The 20,534-nt window shown below is 44.5% G+C and overlaps 1 protein-coding gene across 5 annotated transcripts in view; it reads left to right on the top strand.

The window, feature by feature from the left end:
- Positions 1-1,187: 1,187 nt before the first annotated feature.
- The window catches only part of DENND1A (DENN domain containing 1A), a 1,150,393-nt gene continuing 1,131,046 nt past the window's right edge, over positions 1,188-20,534 (top strand). For 4 of the 5 annotated variants that reach the window (XM_030207365.1, XM_030207363.1, XM_030207364.1 and 1 more), the window contains exon 1: positions 18,677-18,821. In XM_030207365.1, the coding sequence (XP_030063225.1) occupies positions 18,787-18,821 (35 nt within the window). In that variant the 5' untranslated portion in view covers positions 18,677-18,786. Of the gene's footprint in view, positions 1,340-18,676; positions 18,822-20,534 lie in introns of those variants that run through there. The other variant, XM_030207362.1, reaches the window with a different exon arrangement.

Raw genomic sequence — 20,534 nt, 5'->3', positions numbered from 1 at the left:
CAGTCTGCTCTTACATACAAAAGGCTAGATTCTATATATGGTGCCTAAAAAAACTCGGCGCTAAAAAATACCCGCTTAAGTGGTATTCTATAAGCCACACCTAAAGTTCAGTGCAGGTTATAGAATAAACACTTAAGCAGAGACGTTGCGTGTAAATTTAGGCACCACCATTTGCACCAATGAAAACATGGTTCAGATGCCAGTACCTGAATTTACCTGCAGAACACCCATATTTTGTAATTGCAAAAATCAAAAACACCCCCCCATTCCACCCTGAAATGCTTATGACCCTCCACTTTCTATGCCCCCTTTTTTTGGACAGTGCAGATCTTGTGCTTAATTTACGTGCGTTAGTCCCAATTAAATCTAATTAGTGCCAATAATTGCTTATTAAAAACAATTATTGGCACTAACTGGCTCATTATTCTATTAAATTGTGCACGCATATTGCGAACATGCCTAAATTTGCGCACACAATTTTTGGTGACCTGTATAGAATCAGGGGGAAACTGCTTATCTCTACGTTTCACTTATATATACTGCTGTTTATCAACATTAGCTTATATCTGATCTGATGAAGGGCTACCTTTGAAAGCTAATCAAAAAATGTAGTTAGTTAGTCCAATAAAAAAAGTATCTTATTTTCAGTTCTATGTTTTATTTTATTTCTATTGATTACCTTTAAAAGTGGACTAAAACTGCCACATCTCTCTACTCAAGATGATTGTAAGTTCAAAATCTCCTGCCTGGAACTGGGTAACTTGGCATCTCTGTACCGACCTCCCTGATTTTGGGGGGGATTGTCCCATGATTTAGAAGTAGTGCCTCCAGCACCACTGATGAAAATTATCTCCTGTCCCCAATTACATTGGGATCAAAGATGCACTAACTGCTTCTCTTGCAGCTTCTGGTACTACCCCTTTCAGTTCTTCTCCAGCCTTACATTTACCGTGGCAGCAATTATCTTTCTTGCTACACTCCGTGAGTGATCACAAACAATTCCATAGTTTTCCTTCCCCTTTTCTGTCACAGAAGTCACACCCCCTCACGCTGTGTGTGTTTTTTAAACTTCTTCTGTCAGTGGTGTTCGTCTTAAAAGTGTTCCTCCACCTTAACAGGGAACAATCCTTCTTCTTCCGGGTTGCTTGCAGCGTAATTTGTTGTGAAGGGGCACCACCAGGCAGCTCTCGATAACAGCCTGCCTAAACCCTATGCTGATTGCAACGGGACAGCCAGCCAGCTAGCTGTCCCGGTTTTGTCTTTCACCAGCAGCACAGAAAAAGAACAGAGGTGCCTTTTCTGAAATGACAAACATGTCACACTGTTCAGCTAAGCTGAGGTAAGGAAAACCAAAATCATTATGACATCTTATGCTCTAGTCTCTAACCCAGTAGTCTAAAAAATAAAATATGTATGTGGATGCCTGGCTGTCTGTTTTGGAAAGGAAGGAAACAGGTTATAATATGAGACAAACAGAAGGCAAGTTAAGATTTCTTGTATTATTGCACCCTTATTTGCATACTTAAAGTATGTATACATAAGTTTTAAGCATTTATAACCGATTAAAAAAAACCACAGGTTACTACAGAGAAGAATGGAATGAGGTAATGCATGTATTCTTTCATACACTTGATTCATTGCTCAATCAAACTGCAGATTCCTATCAAGTTGTTACATATTTCTATTGATTACCTTTAAAAGTGGACTAAAACTGCCACATCTCTCTACTCAAGATGATTGTAAGTCAAAATCTCCTGCCTGGAACTGGGCAACTTGGCATCTCTGTACCGACCTCCCTGATTTTGGGGGGGATTGTCCCATGATTTAGAAGTAGTGCCTCCAGCACCACTGACCATACTGGGTCAGACTGGTGGTCCATCTAGCCCAGCATCCTATTTCCAACAGTGGTCAAGCCAGGTCACAAGTACCTTGCAGAAACCCAAATCGCTGCAACATTCCATGCTACAAATCTCAGGGCAAGCAGTTGCTTCCCCATGTCTGTCTCAATAGCAGACTATGGATTTTTCCTCCAGGAACTTGCCCAAACGTTTTTTAAACCCAGATACGCTAACCGTTGTTACCACATCCTCTGGCAGAATTCCAGAGCTTAATTATTTGTTGAGTGAAAAAATATTTTCTCCTATTTGTTTTAAAAGTATTTCCATGTAACTTCCTTGAGTGCGCCCTAGTCTTTGTACTTTTTGAATGAGTAAAAAATCAATTTACTTCTACACCACTCAGGATTTTGGAGATCTCAATCATATTTCCCTCATCCGTCTCTTTTCCAAGCTGAAGATCCCTAATCTCTTTAGCCTTTCCTCTTACAAGAGTATCAATAGAAATCAAACAAAATAAAACATGGAAAAGAAAATATGATACCTTTTTTATTGGACATAACTAAATACATTTCTTGATTAGCTTTCGAAGGTTGCCCTTCTTCGTCAGATCGGAAATAAGCAAATGTGCTAGCTGACAGTGTATATAAGTGAAAACATTCAAGCATTGCTATGACAGTCTGACAGGGTGGGAGGATGGGGGTGGGTCGGAGGTATGCATGGGGACATCAAAGCATATCATTGATATTCTAACATGATGGGTGTGGATAGGTGAGGGGTGGAGTGATCAACAGAGACATACAGCTTTATGGTTTATAATGGGTTAGGAACCCCAGATCCTTGTTAAGTCCTTTCTGTTGGGTGTTAAAATATTCAATCATTCTGACTTCAAAGGTCTTACCTTCTTGTATGGTTTTAAAGTTACCTTTCAGTATTCTCACAGCACTTCACAGAACCAGGACACTGTACCAGTGATTTCACAGTGAGAATACTGAAAGGTAACTTTAAAACCATACAAGAACGTAAGACCTTTGAAGTCAGAATGATTGAATATTTTAACACCGGTGCTGGGCAGACTTCTTCAGTCTACGCCCTGATCATGACTGAATAGATATGGGTGGGCTGGAGTGCAAATTTTAAGGGGTTTCGACGTTAGCTTCAGAACTTAGTACAAGAACAGTGCTGAGCAGGTTTCTACGGTCTGTGCCCTGAGAATGGCAAGGACAAATCAAACTCAGGTATAAGGTATCACATACCATGTAAAATGAGTTTATCTTGTTGGGCAGACTGGATGGACCGTACAGGTCTTTATCTGCTGTCATTTACTATGTTATTTCAGAGACAGGGAGGTGGTAGAACTAGAGGTCAAGAGTTGACGTTGCAGGAGGCAACATCAGGAAATACTTTTTTACAGAAAGGGTGATGGATGCTTGGAAATAATGTCTCGTGGGGGAGGTTGTGAAGACAAAAACAGTGATGGATTTCAAGAATTTGTGGGTTAAACACAGAGGATCCCTATATAGAAAAAGGATGGAATCCACTTAAAATGGCATTGCCCTATCTTTCAAAGACACAATCAAGATTTTCAGAATTGCATTTGCCTTATCATCATAGCCTTTCCCATCAGCTCTCCTTTTGTGACTCTCTGCCCTTCTTTCTCCCTTCCCTCGGTTCCCTCTTCACTCTTGGTGTGCCTCCCTTCCCCCAATCCCTTTTCTTCTTTTCCTTCCTCTTTTTTTTTCTTTCTTCTAAGTTTTTTTTTTTTAAGTTTTTTATTTCCTTGAATTATTATTAAATTATTATTATTCAATGTGTTTTTTTTGTAAACCACATTGAAACCTATGTTAGGCCACATCTCTCTATATAAAAGGCAACCCAACGTTCTATGAAGCCTCCAGCCGGAAGTGTGAAGGGGGCGAGATATCCGGTTTCCCTATGAGTGTCTGCCCCGCCCTCTCTGTAACACAGTCAGTGAAGGAAAACAGCAGAGCACGAAATCAAATTGCTGGCTCTGTAACAGTGAAGGACTCAGAGGGGGGAGGGGAGAGAGGCCAGAGGGCAGGGACACACACACTCCCACATGCACACAGAACAAAACATTGCTAGCCCCCCGTTTCATTTGCATCAGAAACGGGGCTTTTTTACTAGTGTGAAATAAACAAAAACTCTCATAGCTGGAGTGAGCTTTGGTGGCAGCTCCAGAAGTTGAGAAGACCAATGTTGGGCAGACTTTTATGGTCTTGGGCCCTGTAAATGGCAATGACATATCGGGATCAAGGCTGGAGTGGGCTTCGATGGCAGCACCAGGAGATAGGAAGTAGGATCAGTGCTGGGCAGACTTCTACTGTCTGTGCCTCATAATTGGTAAGAAAGAGATAGAGTAAGTATGCCAGTGTTTAATCATGAATAAGTGGAACCTGCGCAAAGTGCCAGATACAACTCTAGCCAGTTTATTGGGAAGACTGGATGGACCATACAGGTCTTTTTTTCTGTCGACATTTACTGTGTTACTCCCAGTCAGGCTCTGCCGGAGTGCCCACTCTGATGCACTTTCTGCTGCCATGGGGTCAGTTCTGGCAGAGCCTGGCTGGGAGTGCTGTAGCATGAGGTTCTGTGTTGGCCACTCTTAGTTTATATTTAGAGCTCACAGTGGCTACAGAAGGAAGGAGCTATGAGAGCAGGGAACACATGGGGTGGGGGAGAGGGAAGGCAAGAAGGAATAATGCTGGATGGGAAAAGGTAAGAAGGGATGAGGGTGGCTGGGGAGGGAAGGGAGAGAGGGGGGGGGGGAAATACTGGAACAGTTGGTGAAGGGGAGGGAGAGGAAAGATAGACAGTGGAAGAAGTGAATAGGGAGACCAGGGTCAGCCTAAAGGGCCAGTTAGTGAAACGTGAATTCTGAATGCCCACGTGTAGGGGCACTGAAAGCTTGCCTCACTAGATTGGCCCTTTGCAGATACCTGTACCAGAAATGGTTTTCAAGGGTGATGATGTAGAGGAACTGAAAGAAATCTCTGTGAACCTGGAAGATGTACTGAGCCAAATGAACAAGTTAAAGAGTGATAAATCACCTGGATCGGAAGGGGACAAAACAGTGGAAACCTATAAAGAACAAAATTACGGAACACATAGATAAACATGGTTTAATGGGACAGTCAGCATGAGTTCAGCTAAGGGAAGTCTTGTCTCACCAATCTGCTTCATTTCTTTGACGGTGTGAATAAACATGTGGATAAAGTTGAGTCAGTTGATATATATATATATAAATTTTTTTTCAGAAAGCTTTTTATAAAATTCTTCATGAGAGACTCCTGAGAAAATTAAAGTCATGAGCTAGGAGGCAGTGTCCTTCTGTGGATTAGGTATTGGTTATTGGACAGAAAACAGAGGGTAGAGTTAAATGGCTGTTTTTCTCAATGGAGGAGAGTGAATAGTGGAGTGCCGCAGGGATCTGTACTGGGACCGGTGCTATTTAACATTTATAAATGATCTGGAAATTGGAAGGTCAAGTGAGGTGATTAAATTTGCAGATGACACAAAACTATTCAAAGTTGTCAAAACGCATGCGGATTGTGAAAAATTGCAGAATGGCCTTAGGAAACTGGAAGACTGGGCATCCAAATGGCAGATGAAGCACATTGGGAAGAATTATCTGAATCATTGTTACCTGATGGTAGGGTCCACCTTAGGAGTCAGCACCCAAGAAAAAAATCTAGGTGTCATTGTAGACAATAGGCTGAAATCTGCCCAGTGTGTGGCAGTGGCAGCCAAAAAAGCTAACAGGATGCTAGGAATTATTAGGAAAGGGATGGTAAATAAGACCAAGAATATTATAATGCCTCTGTATCGCTTCATGCTGTGACCTCACCTTGAGTATTGCATTCATTTCTGGTCGCTGAAGACTGACCAAAATGATAAAGGGGATGGAACTCCTTTCATATGAGGAAAGGCTAAAGACATTAAGGCTCTTCAGCTTGGAAAAGAGATGGCAGAGGAGGGATATGATTGAGGTCTACAATATCCTGAGTGGTGTCAAATGGGTAATAGTGAATCGATTTTTTCCCATTCTTCTTTCAAAAAGTGTAAAGACCAGGGGACACTCAATGAAATTACATGGAAATACTTTTACAACAAATAGGAGGAAATATTTTTTCACTCAAAGAATAGTTAAGCTCTAGAATTCATTGCCGGAAGGTGTGGTAGCAGTGGTTAATGTATCTGGATTTAAAAAAAAGGTTTGGACAAGTTCTTGGAGGAAAAGTCCATAGCCTGTTATTGAAACGGACATGGGGGAACCCATTGCTTGCCCTGGGATTTGTAGCATGGAATGTTGTTACTATTTGGGTTTCTGCCAGGTACTTGTGACTTGTATTGGCCACTGTTTGATGCAGGATACTGGGCTAGATGGACCATTGGTCTAACCCAGTATGGCTATTCTTATGTTCTCCCACCTCCCCTCTGCTGTGTTGCTCCTCTTTCTCCACTGCTCTACAGATCTAAAATTTGAGACAAAACACTTCCTGCTTCTGTGCCTAGTTTCATGTTTCAAACGTGCTGGGCAGTGTAGGAAAGGAACAGCACAATTGCTGTAGAGAATAATATGGTACCACAGCTGCTAAGGCAGGTTGTTGGGGTGAGCTGAGGGTTGGGGACTGAAGACTGGCAAACTGATGCTGGGGCTGAAGGACAATAGGTGAGGGCTGAGCACTGGGAGAAGGGAGCTGAATGCTATTGCTGGAGCTGGGGCTAATATTGGTGCTGGGGACATGGGGTGGGGGGGGAGCTGGTGCCAATGCTGGGGCCTGTGAGAAGGGAGGTGGTGGTGTATGCTGGGGCTGGAGGGTAATGCTATGGCTGGGGATTGGGAGAAGGGAGCTGGTGGTTTATGCTGGGACCGGGGACTGGGAGAAGGCAGCTGGTGGTTGATGTTGGGGTTAGAGATGAGGAGAAAGGGAAAGGGGATGAGATTTGATATACTGCCTTTTGTGGTTACAATCAAAGTATTTTACATATTATATACAGGTACTTATTTTGTACTTGGGCAATGGAAGTTTAAACGACTTGCCCAGAGTCACAAGGCGCCACAGTGGAAATCAAACCTGGTTCCCCTGATTCTCAGGCCACATCTCTAACCATTAGGTTATGCCGCCACAGAAGACAGTAACTGGAGGCTGATGTGGGGAAAAGCAAGGGCTTATATGGTGGAAGAGGATGCTAGGAAGGAGAGAAAAAGATATGGTGGAAAAGGCAGAGGGAATGAATGCCTAGGAAACATGGGGGGGGGGGGGGGGTGGGAAGGGCTGGAGGGCAGGGATGAGGGACAGCAGTGCTTCAGACTTTGGCAGTGAGTGGGAGGTCAAAGGAGGACAGACTGTAAGGCAGGCTGAATATTAGAAACGTGAGGACTTGAGTGGGATTGTGAGTGAGGACGTGGGGATTCAGTTGGTGACTTGGGAATTAGGTGTAGGGTTAGTGGAGACTAGGTGATTGGATGAGGGTATACGACTAAATGCAGAAAAATTGGGAGCAGAGACAGTTTGAAGGACCCGGAGGGGTTGGGAGGTAGTTGAAAATGCAAGAGACAAAAGAAGGGGACTAGCATTTAAATAAAGTGAGAGAGGGTAGAAACGGGGGAGGTAAAAGTGGAGAATGGGAGTATAGAAAAGGAACTGGAGGCAGAAAAAGGTTGATTGATGGGGAAGTAGGTGGGGCTAGGGAGGGTGGAAATGGGGGAACAGAAAGTTGATTTGTACATGTCCTTTTCAGGGCACAGACTGTGTAAGTCTGCCCAGCACTATTCCCGCCTCCCAACCACCAGCCCCGCTTCCCACCACCGGTTCTGGCACAGACCGTATAAGTCTGCCCAGCATTATCCCCGCCTCCCAACCACCAGTCCCGCCTCCCACCACCGGCTCTGGCACAGACCGTATAAGTCTGCCCAGCACTATCCCCGCCTCCCGCCACCCAATCTCGGCTAAGCTCCTTAGGATCCATTCCTTCTGAACAGGATTCCTTTATGTTTATCCCACGCGTGCTTGAATTCTGTTAACGTTTTCATTTCCACCACCTCCCGCGGGAGGGCATTCCAAGCATCCACTACTCTCTCCGTGAAAAAATACTTCCTGACATTTTTCTTGAGTCTGCTCCCCTTCAATCTCATTTCATGTCCTCTCGTTCTACCTCCTTCGCATCTCCGGAAAAGGTTAGTTTGCTCCCTTACCTTGTGTGCTGAGCCCCCCAACCCCCCCCCAAAAACCCACTACCCACAACTGTAAACCATAGCCCTTACAGGTGAAGGGGGGCACCTAGATGTGGGTACAATGGGTTTCTGGTGGGTTTTGGAGGGCTCGCTGTTTCCTCCACAAACATAACAGGTTGGGGAGGATGGGCCTGGGTCCTCCTGCCTGAAGTGCACTGCAGCCACTAAAACTGCTCCAGGGACCTGCATACTGCTGTGATACATAGTAGATAATGGCAGAAAAAGACCTGCACGGTCCATCCAGTCTGCCCAACAAGATAAACTCACATGTGCTACCTTTTGTGTATACCTTACCTTGATTTGTACCTGTCCTTTTCAGGGCACAGACCGTATAAGTCTGCCCAGCATTATCCCCGCCTCCCAACCACCAGTCCCGCCTCCCACCACCGGCTCTGGCACAGACCGTATAAGTCTGCCCAGCACTATCCCCGCCTCCCAACCACCAGCCCCGCCTCACACCACCAGCTCTGGCACAGACCATATAAACCTGCCCAGCACTAGCCCCGCCTCCCGCCACCGGCTCTGCCACCCAATCTCGGCTAAGCTCCTTAGGATCCATTCCTTCTGAACAGGATTCCTTTATGTTTATCCCACGCATGTTTGAATTCCGTTACTGTTTTCGTTTCCACCACCTCCCGCGGGAGGGCATTCCAAGCATCCACTACTCTCTCCGTGAAAAAATACTTCCTGACATTTTTCTTGAGCCTGCCCCCCTTCAATCTCATTTCATGTCCTCTCGTTCTACCGCCTTCGCATCTCTCGTTTGCAGATTAATACCTTTCAAATATTTGAACGTCTGTATCATATCACCCGTTTCTCCTTTCCTCCAGAGTATACATGTTCAGGTCCGCAAGTCTCTCCTCATACGTCTTGTAACGCAAATCCCATACCATTCTCGTAGTTTTTCTTTGCACCGCTTCTATTCTTTTTACATCCTTAACAAGCTACGGCCTCCAAAACTGAACACAATACTCCAGATGGGGCCTCACCAACGACTTATACAGGGGCATCAACACCCCCTTTCTTCTGCTGGTCACACCTCTCTCTATACAGCTAACAACCTTCTAGCTATGGCCACCGCCTTGTCACACTGTTTCGTCGCCTTCAAATCCTCAGATACTATCACCCCAAGATCCCTCTCCTTATCCGTACCTATCAGACGCTCCCCGCCTAACACATACGTCTCCCGTGGATTTCTACTCCCTAAGTGCATCACTTTGCATTTCTTCGTGATGGACCTGAGTATGACATCTGAGGCTGCCACAACATATTTTGAAAGATGTTTTTTGAGGGTGGGAGGGGGTTATTGACCACTGGGGGGGGTAAGGGGAGGTCATCCCTGTTTCTCTCCAGTGGTCATCTGGTCATTTTGGGCACCTTTTTGTGCCGTGGTCGTAAGAAAAACACGACCAGGTAAAGTCTTCCCAAGTATATTAAAAGCAGGAAGCCGGCAAAAGAATCAGTTGGACCGCTAGATAACCGAGGATTAAAAGGGGCGATCAGGGAAGATAAAGCCGTAGCGGAGAGATTAAATGAATTCTTTGCTTCGGTCTTCACTGAGGAAGATTTGGGTGGGATACCAGTGCCGGAAATGGTATTCGAAGCTGACGAATCGGAGAAACTTAATGAACTCTCCGTAAACCTGGAAGATGTAATGAGGCAGTTCTACAAACTGAAGAGTAGCAAATCTCCTGGACCGGATGGTATTTATCCCAGAGTATTGATAGAACTGAAAAATGAGCTTGCGGAGCTATTGTTAGAAATATGTAATTTATCCTTAAAATCGAGCGTGGTACCGGAAGATTGGAGGGTGGCCAATGTAATGCCGATTTTTAAAAAAGGTTCCAGAGGAGATCCGGGAAATTATAGACCGGTGAGTCTGACGTCGGCGCTGGGCAAAATGGTAGAGACTATTATTAAGAACAAAATTACAGAGCATATTGAAAAGCATGGATTAATAAGACAAAGTCAACATGGATTTAGTGAAGGGAAATCTTGTCTCACCAATCTACTACATTTCTTTGAAGGGGTGAACAAACGTGGATAAAGGGGAGCCGGCTGATATTGTAGATTGTATCTGGATTTTCAGAAGTGTTTGACAAAGTACCTCATGAAAGACTCCAGAGGAAATTGGAGAGTCATGGGATAGGAGGTAGCGTTCTATTGTGGATTAAAAATGGTTAAAAGATAGAAAACAGAGAGTAGGGTTAAATGGTCCGTATTCTCAATGGAGAAGGGTAGTTAGTGGGGTAGTACAAGAGGACCTTAAGAGACTGGGAGACTGGGCGTCTAAATGGCAGATGACGTTTAATGTTAGCAAGTGCAAAGTGATGCATGTGGGAAAGAGGAATCCGAATTATAGCTACATCATACAAGGTTCCATGTTAGGAGTCACGGACCAAGAAAGGGATCTAGGTGTCGTCGTCGATGATACGTTGAAACCTTCTGCTCAGTGTGCTGCTGCGGCTAAGAAAGCAAATAGAATGTTAGGTATTATTAGGAAAGAAATGGAAAACAAAAATGAGGATGTTTATAATGCCTTTGTATTGCTCCATGGTACGACCGCACCTCGAATATTGTGTTCAATTCTGGTCGCCGCATCTCAAAAAAGATATAGTGGAATTAGAAAAGGTGCAGAGAAGGTCGACGAAAATGATAAAGGGGATGGGACGACTTTCCTATGAGGAAAGGCTAAAGTGGCTAGGGCTCTTCAGCTTGGAGAAATGGCAGCTGAGGGTAGATATGATAGAGGTCTATAAAATAATGAGTGGAGTTGAACGGGTAGATGTGAAGCGTCTGTTCATGCTTTCCAAAAATACTAGGACTAGGGGGCATGCGATGAAGCTACAATGTAGTAAATTTAAAACGAATCGGAGAACATTTTTCTTCACTAAACGTGTAATTAAACTCTGGAATTCGTTGCCAGAGAATGTGGTAAAGATGGTTAGCTTAGCGGAGTTTAAAAAAAGGTTTGGATGGCTTCCTAAAGGAAAAGTCGATAGGCCATTATTAAATGGACTTAGGAAAAATCCACTATTTCTGGGATAAGCAGTATAAAATGTTTTGTACATTTTGGGGATCTTGCCAGGTATTCGTGACCTGGATTGGCCACTGTTGGAAACAGGATGCTGGGCTCGATGGACCTTTGGTCTTTCCCAGAATGGCAATACTTATGTACTTACGTTCATCAGGGACGTTCTTGTTTTTTTCGATTATGGGTTCAGGACGTCCTAGTGTTAGGCACTCAGTCTGCAGCCCCTCATTACCTCTCTACCCTCATCTCCCCTTACGTTCCCGCCCGAAACCTCCGCTCACAGGACAAATCCCTCCTCTCAGTACCCTTCTCCACCACCGCCAACTCCAGACTCCGCGCATTCTGCCTTGCCTCACCCTATGCATGGAATAAACTTCCTGAGCCCCTACGCCAAGCCCCCTCCCTACCCATCTTCAAATCCTTGCTCAAAGCCCACTTCTTCAATGTTGCTTTCGGCACCTAACCTTTATACCTTTCAGGAAATCTAGACTGCCCCAATTTGACTGCCCCTGCTTGACTGACTGTACATTGTCCATTAGATTGTAAGCTCTTTGAGCAGGGACTGTCCTTCTATGTTAAATTGTACAGCGCTGCGTAATCCTAGTAGCGTTTTAGAAATGTTAAATAGTAGTAGTAGGCACGCCCAAGTCCCGCCTTTGCTACGCCTCCGATACGCCCCCTTGAACTTTGGCCGTCCCTGCAACGGAAAGCAATTGGGGACGTCCAAAATTGGCTTTTGATTATACTGATTTGGATGACCCTGTGAGAAAGACGCCCATCTTTCGATTTATGTCGAAAGATGGGCGTCCTTCTCTTTCAAAAATGAGCCCAACAGTGTCTGGCAGTAGAGAGAGGAGACTGTGCTGGGGAAGGAGAAGAGAGGGAGTATGTAATGCGGCTTAGTTAAAGGGCCCCTTCATCTAGTGACAGCACAGTAGTATATACAAGTTCCACTGACCCCAGCCAGCAGAAACATAGGGTAGATTTAAATATAGATTTAAGCCATGCTGTTTGACAGTCCATAATTTAAGAAAATTAAACTTGCAGCTTCAATTAGCTGTGGGCTTAAGAATTGGCTGTCGGGTTCTCAGGTTCAGAGCCCGCGGGGCCGGGCTCTGGAGCAAACGTGAGCCCTTGGGCTGCTGACGAGGAGTGACAGCAGCAGGCAAAACCCACCAACAAACGCTGGGCAAGCACACCGGCACCGGCAGGGACTGCAGGCACCGCCCAGCAACCGGAACACACGGACTGGAATCCCCCGGACTGGAGGACACTGGACTGGAACACTGGACTGGAATTCCCCGGACTGGAACATTGGACTGGAGCACACTGGACTGGTCCGAACAGCTTCACCTGCACTTAGCTACTAAGCCCCCCAGGAGCTCCTGGGTTCGAGTAGCCGGCAGGACTTACCGGATACCGGATGACACAGGGACCAGGACAGGAAACAGAAGAGACAGCAGTGCTCCAAGGAACTGGACTAACCAGGGCACTCCTAGGCCTACACTAACAAAAGGACTTCCTAAGCCCTATACTAAACAGGAGCTCCTAAGCCCTGCTCAACAAAGGGACTTCCTAAGCCCTAAACTAACAGAGAAGGGAACTAAATACACAAGCTAACACAGGTGCTACTAAGCACCAAGCTACAAGCAGTGCTCTATAACTCTAAACTAACTAAGGTGCTCCTATGCACCAAACAACCAAAAGAGCTCCTAGCACTAAAAGGGAAGACAGGGAAGGCACAAGGAAAAAGCAGGGAAGCAAACACACGCTAGCAAAGGAGCTTCCTAAGCCCCCACGCTACAGCAGTGCACCACCGCACTAACCTAACCCAGGTTCCACTAAGCACCAAGCTACTGACGTACTTCTCACAGCGAACTGAAGTGCCTCTAACAGCACCAAACCCAGAAGTACTTCTAACAGCAAACTGCAGGGCTTTCTACAGCACCCCAAAACCCAAACAGCAAAGACTGCAATGCTCCCAATAGCACAAACACCAGAAGTACTTCTAACTGCAAACTCTGCAGTGTTCCTAACAACACCAAACCCTGAAGTACTTCTAACAGCAACAGAGCTTCCAAAGCCCTACACACAGCAATGCTTCCAAAACCAAGAGGGAAAAGCAGGGGAACCACAAGGGAAAAGCAGGAAAGCTAAACACACAGTCACCAGTGCACACTGCACTAACACTAACCTGGCCCTTAACAAAAGCAAGCAGGGAAACTAGACACAAAGTCAGAAGTGCACACTGCACCACCCTACCTAAAGCAAACACCACCGTTGCAAAAGGCTCAGAAGGAAACAACACCACTTCCTTATCAAGGCCCTCCCTGATGATGTCACACTCCCTAGACCTAGGTAAAAGCACACTGACCCAGAGAGGCCCAACCCACACCAATGCAACACCGTGAAGCACTTGAAGCCAGTACACCCAAAGAGAGGTAGAGTTAACTCAGTCCACCCACACAGCTGTAGTAAAGTAAAACAATTAACCCCATGCTGCTGGAAGCTGCCAGCACAGAGCGACAGAGCCAGCTCAGAAAGGACAGAGAAAAGAAACAGAAGCCAGCTAAGAAGCTGACCCCGCAGGAAAGAGGTAAGTTTGAGAGGGGTTCTGACCCCAATCATAACAGCGGCAGCTTCATGCTTTGTATTTTGCACGTATGAGGTGATTTTGCTAGTGTGTAATTTCAGCGTAAGATTCTGTAGCAGTCCAGCTTAATCCGTTGTCCCAGTAGGAGATGTTCTGATGTTCTAGATTCAGTATTTGCAGTCCTTCTTTTTCATAGTTTGGTTTGGTGTTGTTTGAGTCTTGGCAGTGCTTTTACAATACTATGTGTGGAGTGACTTAAACAATGTGCTTTAAAGATAGACTGTAATTAAAAATTATATTCCTTTATAATTTTTATGGTGGAAAATTGCCCAGGAAAGTCCTGCCCCACTTAGCCAAAGTTACTCGGATTTGCAAACCCAAAATATGGTAATGCTTCCAGCTGAAGATGCTGGGGTGGGCCCTGACAGATGCAAAAGTAAATAAATTCAGAGTAGAATTCTTTTTTTTTTAATTTATTTATTTTAAATTTTACAAATAACTTCAAGATAATACTTGAAATCAGCAAAGATGATTTACAAAAGAAAACAACTCGATATTTTACATCCTATATTGGTTATCAATAAATCTATACTTTAACAAAAGAAAAGAGTCAAAAAATATATATTCAATTTTACAATATAGAATATAAGTATTTCTAAATTTATACATCTATAGTCCACAACAGTGAAGGCATGTCTCAACCCTTTTTTTATATTTGAAAACCTTTAATTTAGGATTTTTAGAGACAGGGAAGGAAGTTCCAGGAATTCCTAATATTTACGGAGTAGATGTTACTATTTGTCTTGGCTGACTTGAGGGTAGCAAGGCTATTTTAGAGTCCAAAAAAGAATTCAGTTGTTTAGGATCAAGGAAAACATATCTAATGGAATTCAATTTAACAACACATTTACATGGGAAGTTTAACCAATAAAGTGCCCCAAGTTGAAAAGCCTTAGATCGTAACTTAAGAAATTCTTTACGCCTTCTCTGGGTTGCCTTAGAGACGTCCGGAAACATTCTTATCTTAAAGTTCATGAAAAGTTGGTCTCTATGAAGAACAAATTTCTTGAGAATCCAATCTCTATCTGGCTGCAGCACAAGGGAGACTATTAGAGTCATTGGCACTAAACCTAAATTGTCATCTTCTATTGCCTGCGTTAGATTCAAATCCAAAACATCAAAAGACGTTTCGGGTCTTTGACCTTCCACTTGTTCTTGTTCGCTTCTTTTATATGGTAATAAATAGTAAATTTTTGATATAGGAGGAAATGCAGTCTCAGGAATTTCCAGAACTTCACACAAGTATTTTTTAAAAGTTAATGCAGGTGCAATCATAGGTTGTTTTGGAAAATTTATCAATCTTAATGTGTTAGATCTTTGCGCATTTTCCAAATTTTCTATCTTGTTCTGGAAATATAAATTTTCTTTTATCAAATTAGCTTGTACTTGTTGGATAGTTTGTATCTCTTTTGAATTATTCTCCGTTAGTGTTTCCAAATTTTGCAACTTTGTCTCCATTACAGGTATTTTATTTAAGAAGATTTGAGATTGTTCACATATAGAGGAAATTTTTTTAGATAAAGAGTTTTCCAAACTCTTCAAAGCTTCCCAGATAGCTTCCAAGGTGATATTTTCTGGCTTTTCCCCTAAAGCAGACTTACTTGGTAACTCCCTTTGTAAAGTTTCCACCGTAAAGCCTGCTTCTCTCTTCGATGGCTCTTCAGTCAAGGCTTCTCCTCCACTCGATTCCTGCACTGCCTGTGCAGTTAACATCGGCAGGCTAACTTCCGGGTTGGGTCCCGTTCTGGGAGACCCCGTCGCCACTTGGGAACTTGGGGCTTCTCGGTCCCTCCTCGGCGTGTCTGCCGGCATGGGAGGAGCTAACCTCCGCTCGGGGCTCAACGTTGTCTCCATCTCTGGATGGGAATGCGGCTCTCCTCTCCCCGCAGTTTCCGTCTGCAGAGCTCCCGCTCCCGACATCGTTCCTGGAACCAAGAAGCGTTCAATCAAACCAGATACCGGCGAAGCAGAAACCGCGGGTCCGGTTCTCTGTCTTCCCCTCCTCTTAGGCATATTAGCTTACAAAGGATAAACTGTTTTTAGGAAATTAAAGGTGCGTGGTTCGGAGTGCTTCTCAGCACTTCCTTCCCGTCGCCATCTTGCCTCGAATCAAGAATTCTTTTTTTTTTTTATTGGCAGGCAGCTTTTTCTGCCAGAGCTTGATGTACGACCTAAGCTTTCAGCCTGACCATAGCTTAAAAAAAGTACAAAAAGTAAATACAATTGTCATTTAACTCTTCCAGTATCTGTTCCAGGGCTGCCAGAAGCTTGCCTTGAATGCTTGAAGTTATTTTAGGGTGGTGCATAGCGAATAACAGCACTTCACCTCCATCCTCCATTGCAGCTTGATTTGAAAAAGGGGAAAAAATCTCTCAAAAACAAAACCACTAGTGTGAACCTTGATGTGGCCATGCAGACCGATGCTCCTGATGCAGACCTTGACGTCGACACCTCTGACCCTGATGCAGATGTCGAGGAATCAGACTTGGCTCCAAAAATCTTCACACGTTGAGTGTCTCTGGCAATCTGGATCTGCTTCTTCATCCGAAAACAGAGGACACAGTTAGCAGGGCTATGGTTGGGACCTAAACACTCAAGACACCAAGAATAGGTGTCCTTACTAGAGACTGTCCGATTGCACCGGGTACAGTGCTTGAAGCCACTGGGAATCTGAGTGGACATGGACAGGAAAACTTCCGCAGCCAAATCAAACAAAGCGATGGTGCAAAAAAAAAAAAAAAAGACAAGGCACCAGAAAAAACAAGGGAAAAACCCGGCCAAAGTCAAGGCCTAAATGCGGCCCAATGATGCGGAAAACAAAGGAAACTTAAAAATTGGACAAAAAAAATCTAGGAATATAAGGCAAGAGGAAAAAAGGGGACCCGAACACGGGAGAATTAAAAATGTTCTTAAAAAAGAATGCCGAAAGGCACAAAAAAGATCTTCCAGACCAAACCCGTGAAGACACACCAAACAAAAAGGCCTCTCTTCACCACGGAAAAGAATTGTGGTAACCGCGCCCTTGCCGAGGGCGGGAAGGCACTCGCACATGCGTGGTGGAGTGTGTCTCATGCTCCACAAAGCTCTGTAAAGCTTGTTATAAGCTCCGGACCGGACAATGCGGCGCCACATTGCCCACTTGTGAGAATTAATAGCCTGCATGTCCTCGGAGAATAACCCATTTTGAGATACTGCCCCTGAGGCAACCTCCTCTAGAGTTAAAACATTTTACTAAGTTGGGGTACATGAGGAACTTACCCCATCATGTACTCCATCTGAGAAGATGCACAAAAAGAGAGCGAGTCTATTGTCCCTTAATCCAAATAGAGAACCTGATAAAGCAGCCAAGGACACTTTACAGGCTGATGCCAAAATCAGCCTGTTCCACTCAAATCTGAACTACAGACAGAATGCTTCACACTGGGAGACATTACACCCATGAGTTATAAAAATCATAAACCTATATTATTAAACAAAGAAAAATCACAGGGTCTCATGTTGCAGTAGCCTCCACTCATCTGGCAAATTACTCTTAGTAGCACTTTTGAAATAAGTAGTAGTAGTAGTGCCCTTTTCCTGCATTGTTAACTTAACAGGGTTTAAAAAAAGGTTTGGATAATCTCCTAAAAGAAAAGTTCATAAGCCATTATGAAGATGGAATTGAGGAAAATCCACTGATTTTTCTCCGATACACATCATGAAATCTGTTTTATTCTTTTGGGATCTTGCCAGGTACTTCTGACCTGGGTTGGCCACTGTTGGAAACAGGAAACTGGGCTTCATGGACTTTCGGTCTGTCCCAGTATAGCAATGCTTATGTTCTTAAGGCTGGAGGGGGGGGCATTGAGAGAGACGGTGTGAAAGCTGGGGGGGGGGGGGTGTTGAGAGAAATGGTGTGAAAGCTGGGGGGGGCGTTGAGAGAGATGGTGTGAAGGCTGGGGGGGGGGGTTGAGAGAGACAGTGTGAAGGCTGAGATGGGGGGCTGAGAGGGAGACAGCGTGAAGGTGGGGGGCTGAGACGTTGTGAAGGCTGAGATGGGGATGTCATGAAGGCTGAGATGGGGAGGCTGAGAGGGAGAGGGAGATGGCTTGAAGGCTGAGATGGAGTCTGGGTGATGATGTGAAGGCTGAAATGGGGGGGGGGGGGGGATCAGAGAGATGTGACGGCTTAGATGGGGGGGGGGGGGGGGTCTGGGGCAGGGAGGTGGTAAGAATGAGGGTCCAGGATGGGTGGGTTGTATGAGAGAGACTGGTGGGGACCCTGCCAATTGCCTCACCTTTCTAGAGACTGCTGTCATACAGCTGACAGTATTTTTGGAAAGGGAGATTACTGGCTTCTGCCAGTGATTTACAGAGGTCCATATAATTGACTAAAGTTTCTTTGCCAACAGATACAGAATGGAAAAAGGGCCTAAATAAGTTAGTTTTTGGGACAACGTATGGAAGGAAAAGCAAAAGAGTTATCTGCTCGTGGCACCTAGACTGAGTGAAAATTTGAAAAGGCCTGGATTAACGTCACCTTGTGCTCGATTTCATTGGGATCAAAGGTGCACCAACTGTTTCTCCTTCAGCTTCTCTGTGCTCCCTTTTTCAACTCTCCTCCAGACTTTTATTACCATGGCAATCCTCTTGCCACACTCCGTGATCACAGTTTCTCTGTTCTCCGGAGTTTTCCCTCACAGATGTCGCTCCCAGTCCTCCTCTCTCATGCATGCTGTTAAAAAAAACAAAAACAAAACTTTTTCCTATCGATGGTGTTCACCTTATAACTGTCCCCCTGTCACCAGTTTTGCAGGGAACTAACTTTCTTATTCGGGTTGCAGCGTGGTTTGTTATGGAGTAGCACCAGCTCTCAGTAACAGCCTAACCCTTCCTGCTTAGTGCTTGCAACGGGACAGCCGTCAGCCAGCCAGCTAGCTGGCCCGGTTCTGTGTCTCAGTGGAAGCACACAAACCCCCAAAATAGAAAGGCTGCCGAGGTTTGCTTTAACTCCGCTCTTTCCTGAAATGACAAACATGTCATACTGTCCAGCTAAGCTGAGGTAAGGAAAATCAAGAAATGCTCTAGTCTCTAACCAGTGGTCTTAAAGAAAAATGTCTATGTTGATGGTTGGCTTAATGGTTTGGTTTGGAAATGAGGGATACAGGTCATAATACAAGTCAAACATAAGGCAAGTTTGTTCTGAGATTTCATTTATTATTGCAGCTTTATTTACATACTTAAAGTATGTATTTTATGTATTTGTAACTGATTAAAAATCACATTACACTTGGTTACTACAGAGGGGAATGGAGTGAGAATCTGCATGTATTCTTTCAGCCACATGATTCATTGCACACTCGTTAAAGCTGAAGATTCTTATTATGTGAGCACTATTTATCTTTGCTTTTGCTTGTTGGGTCTAGTTCAATGGTTTTCAACCTAGTATTCAGGACAAACCTAGCCAGTCAGGTTTTGAGGATATACACAGTGAATATGCATGAGATAAATCTATATGCACTACCTCTGGTTTATGCAGATCTAGCTCTTGCATATTCATTGTGGATATCCTGAAAACCTGACTGGCTAGGTGTGTCCTGAGGACTGGATTGAGAACCTCTGGTCTAGTGGTAGACCTGGTAACTGCAGGTTCATTGACCCCAGCAAGAGGAACATAGGGTAGATTTAGGTTTAAGACATGCTGTTGACAGTCCATAATTTAAGAAAATTAAACCTGCAGCTTCAATTAGCTGTGGGTTTAAAACATGGCTGCTTTGTATTTTGTGCTTTCATATGTGACTGAAGTGTTTCTGCAGGTATGTAGTTTCAGTCCAGGAATCTGTAGCAGTTGACATTGTATTTTCCCAGTAGGAGATGTACTAATGTTCTAGGTTCCGATGTTGTGTTTGCATTGCTGCCTTTTCATAAATTGGATTGGTGCTGTTTGTGCCCTGGCAGTGCTTTTAAAATATTTTGTGTTAAGTGACTTAGAGTGTACTTTTAAAAGAGAATCTAATTAAAAATTATTTTTTTATGGTGGAATGTTACCCATGGAGGTCCTGCCTTGCCTCTTTGCCCAGATTTACAAACCAGAAATCTGGTAATCCCTGGTGGCTGAAGACATTTTTTATGTTGGAATGTTGCCCATGGAGGTCCTGCCTTGCCCTGGTGCCCAGATTTGCAAACCAGAAATCTGGTAATCCCTGCTGGCTGAAGACACTGGGGCAGGCACTGACAGAAGCAAAAGTAAATAAATTCAAAATTTTGACAGGCATCTTTTTCTGCTGGAGCTGTTGTGAGACCTAAGCTTTCTGCCCAAGTATGGCTATAAAAAATAAACAAATGCACTTCTGCCAATTAACAGCCAATTAACATTTCTGGTATATGTTCCAGGGCTGCCAGAGGCTCGCTTGAATGCTTGAAGTTATTTTAAGGTGATGCATATGTAGTACTTTACCTCCACTTGCGTCATGTCTTCATTTTAAAAAAGAAGGAAAAAAAAATCCCCCCAAAAGAAAACTGCTAGAGTGAACCTTGATGTGGTCCAGATGTTGATATCCACACCACAATCCCTCTACGGTGGCACCAACCCAACCCTGCCAACTGTCCAAAGAGACCGAACTTCTCGCCCAAACCCCTTGCTTGTTTCGGCAAAGGTCTGGGTGCCACTGGCCGTGCAGCACAACGGGAAATGTGGTCCCTGCTTCCGTCTTCACTTGCCTTAGTCACAAGGGACGGGGGGGGGGGGGAGTGGGAGCTGACAGGCAGGGTGGGG

The sequence above is a fragment of the Microcaecilia unicolor genome, chromosome 6 (assembly GCF_901765095.1).
Source record: "Microcaecilia unicolor chromosome 6, aMicUni1.1, whole genome shotgun sequence".
Taxonomy (NCBI): Eukaryota; Metazoa; Chordata; class Amphibia; order Gymnophiona; family Siphonopidae; genus Microcaecilia; species Microcaecilia unicolor.
Note: the sequence above shows the minus strand (reverse complement) of the source record. Positions and strands in the feature narration are given on the sequence as shown.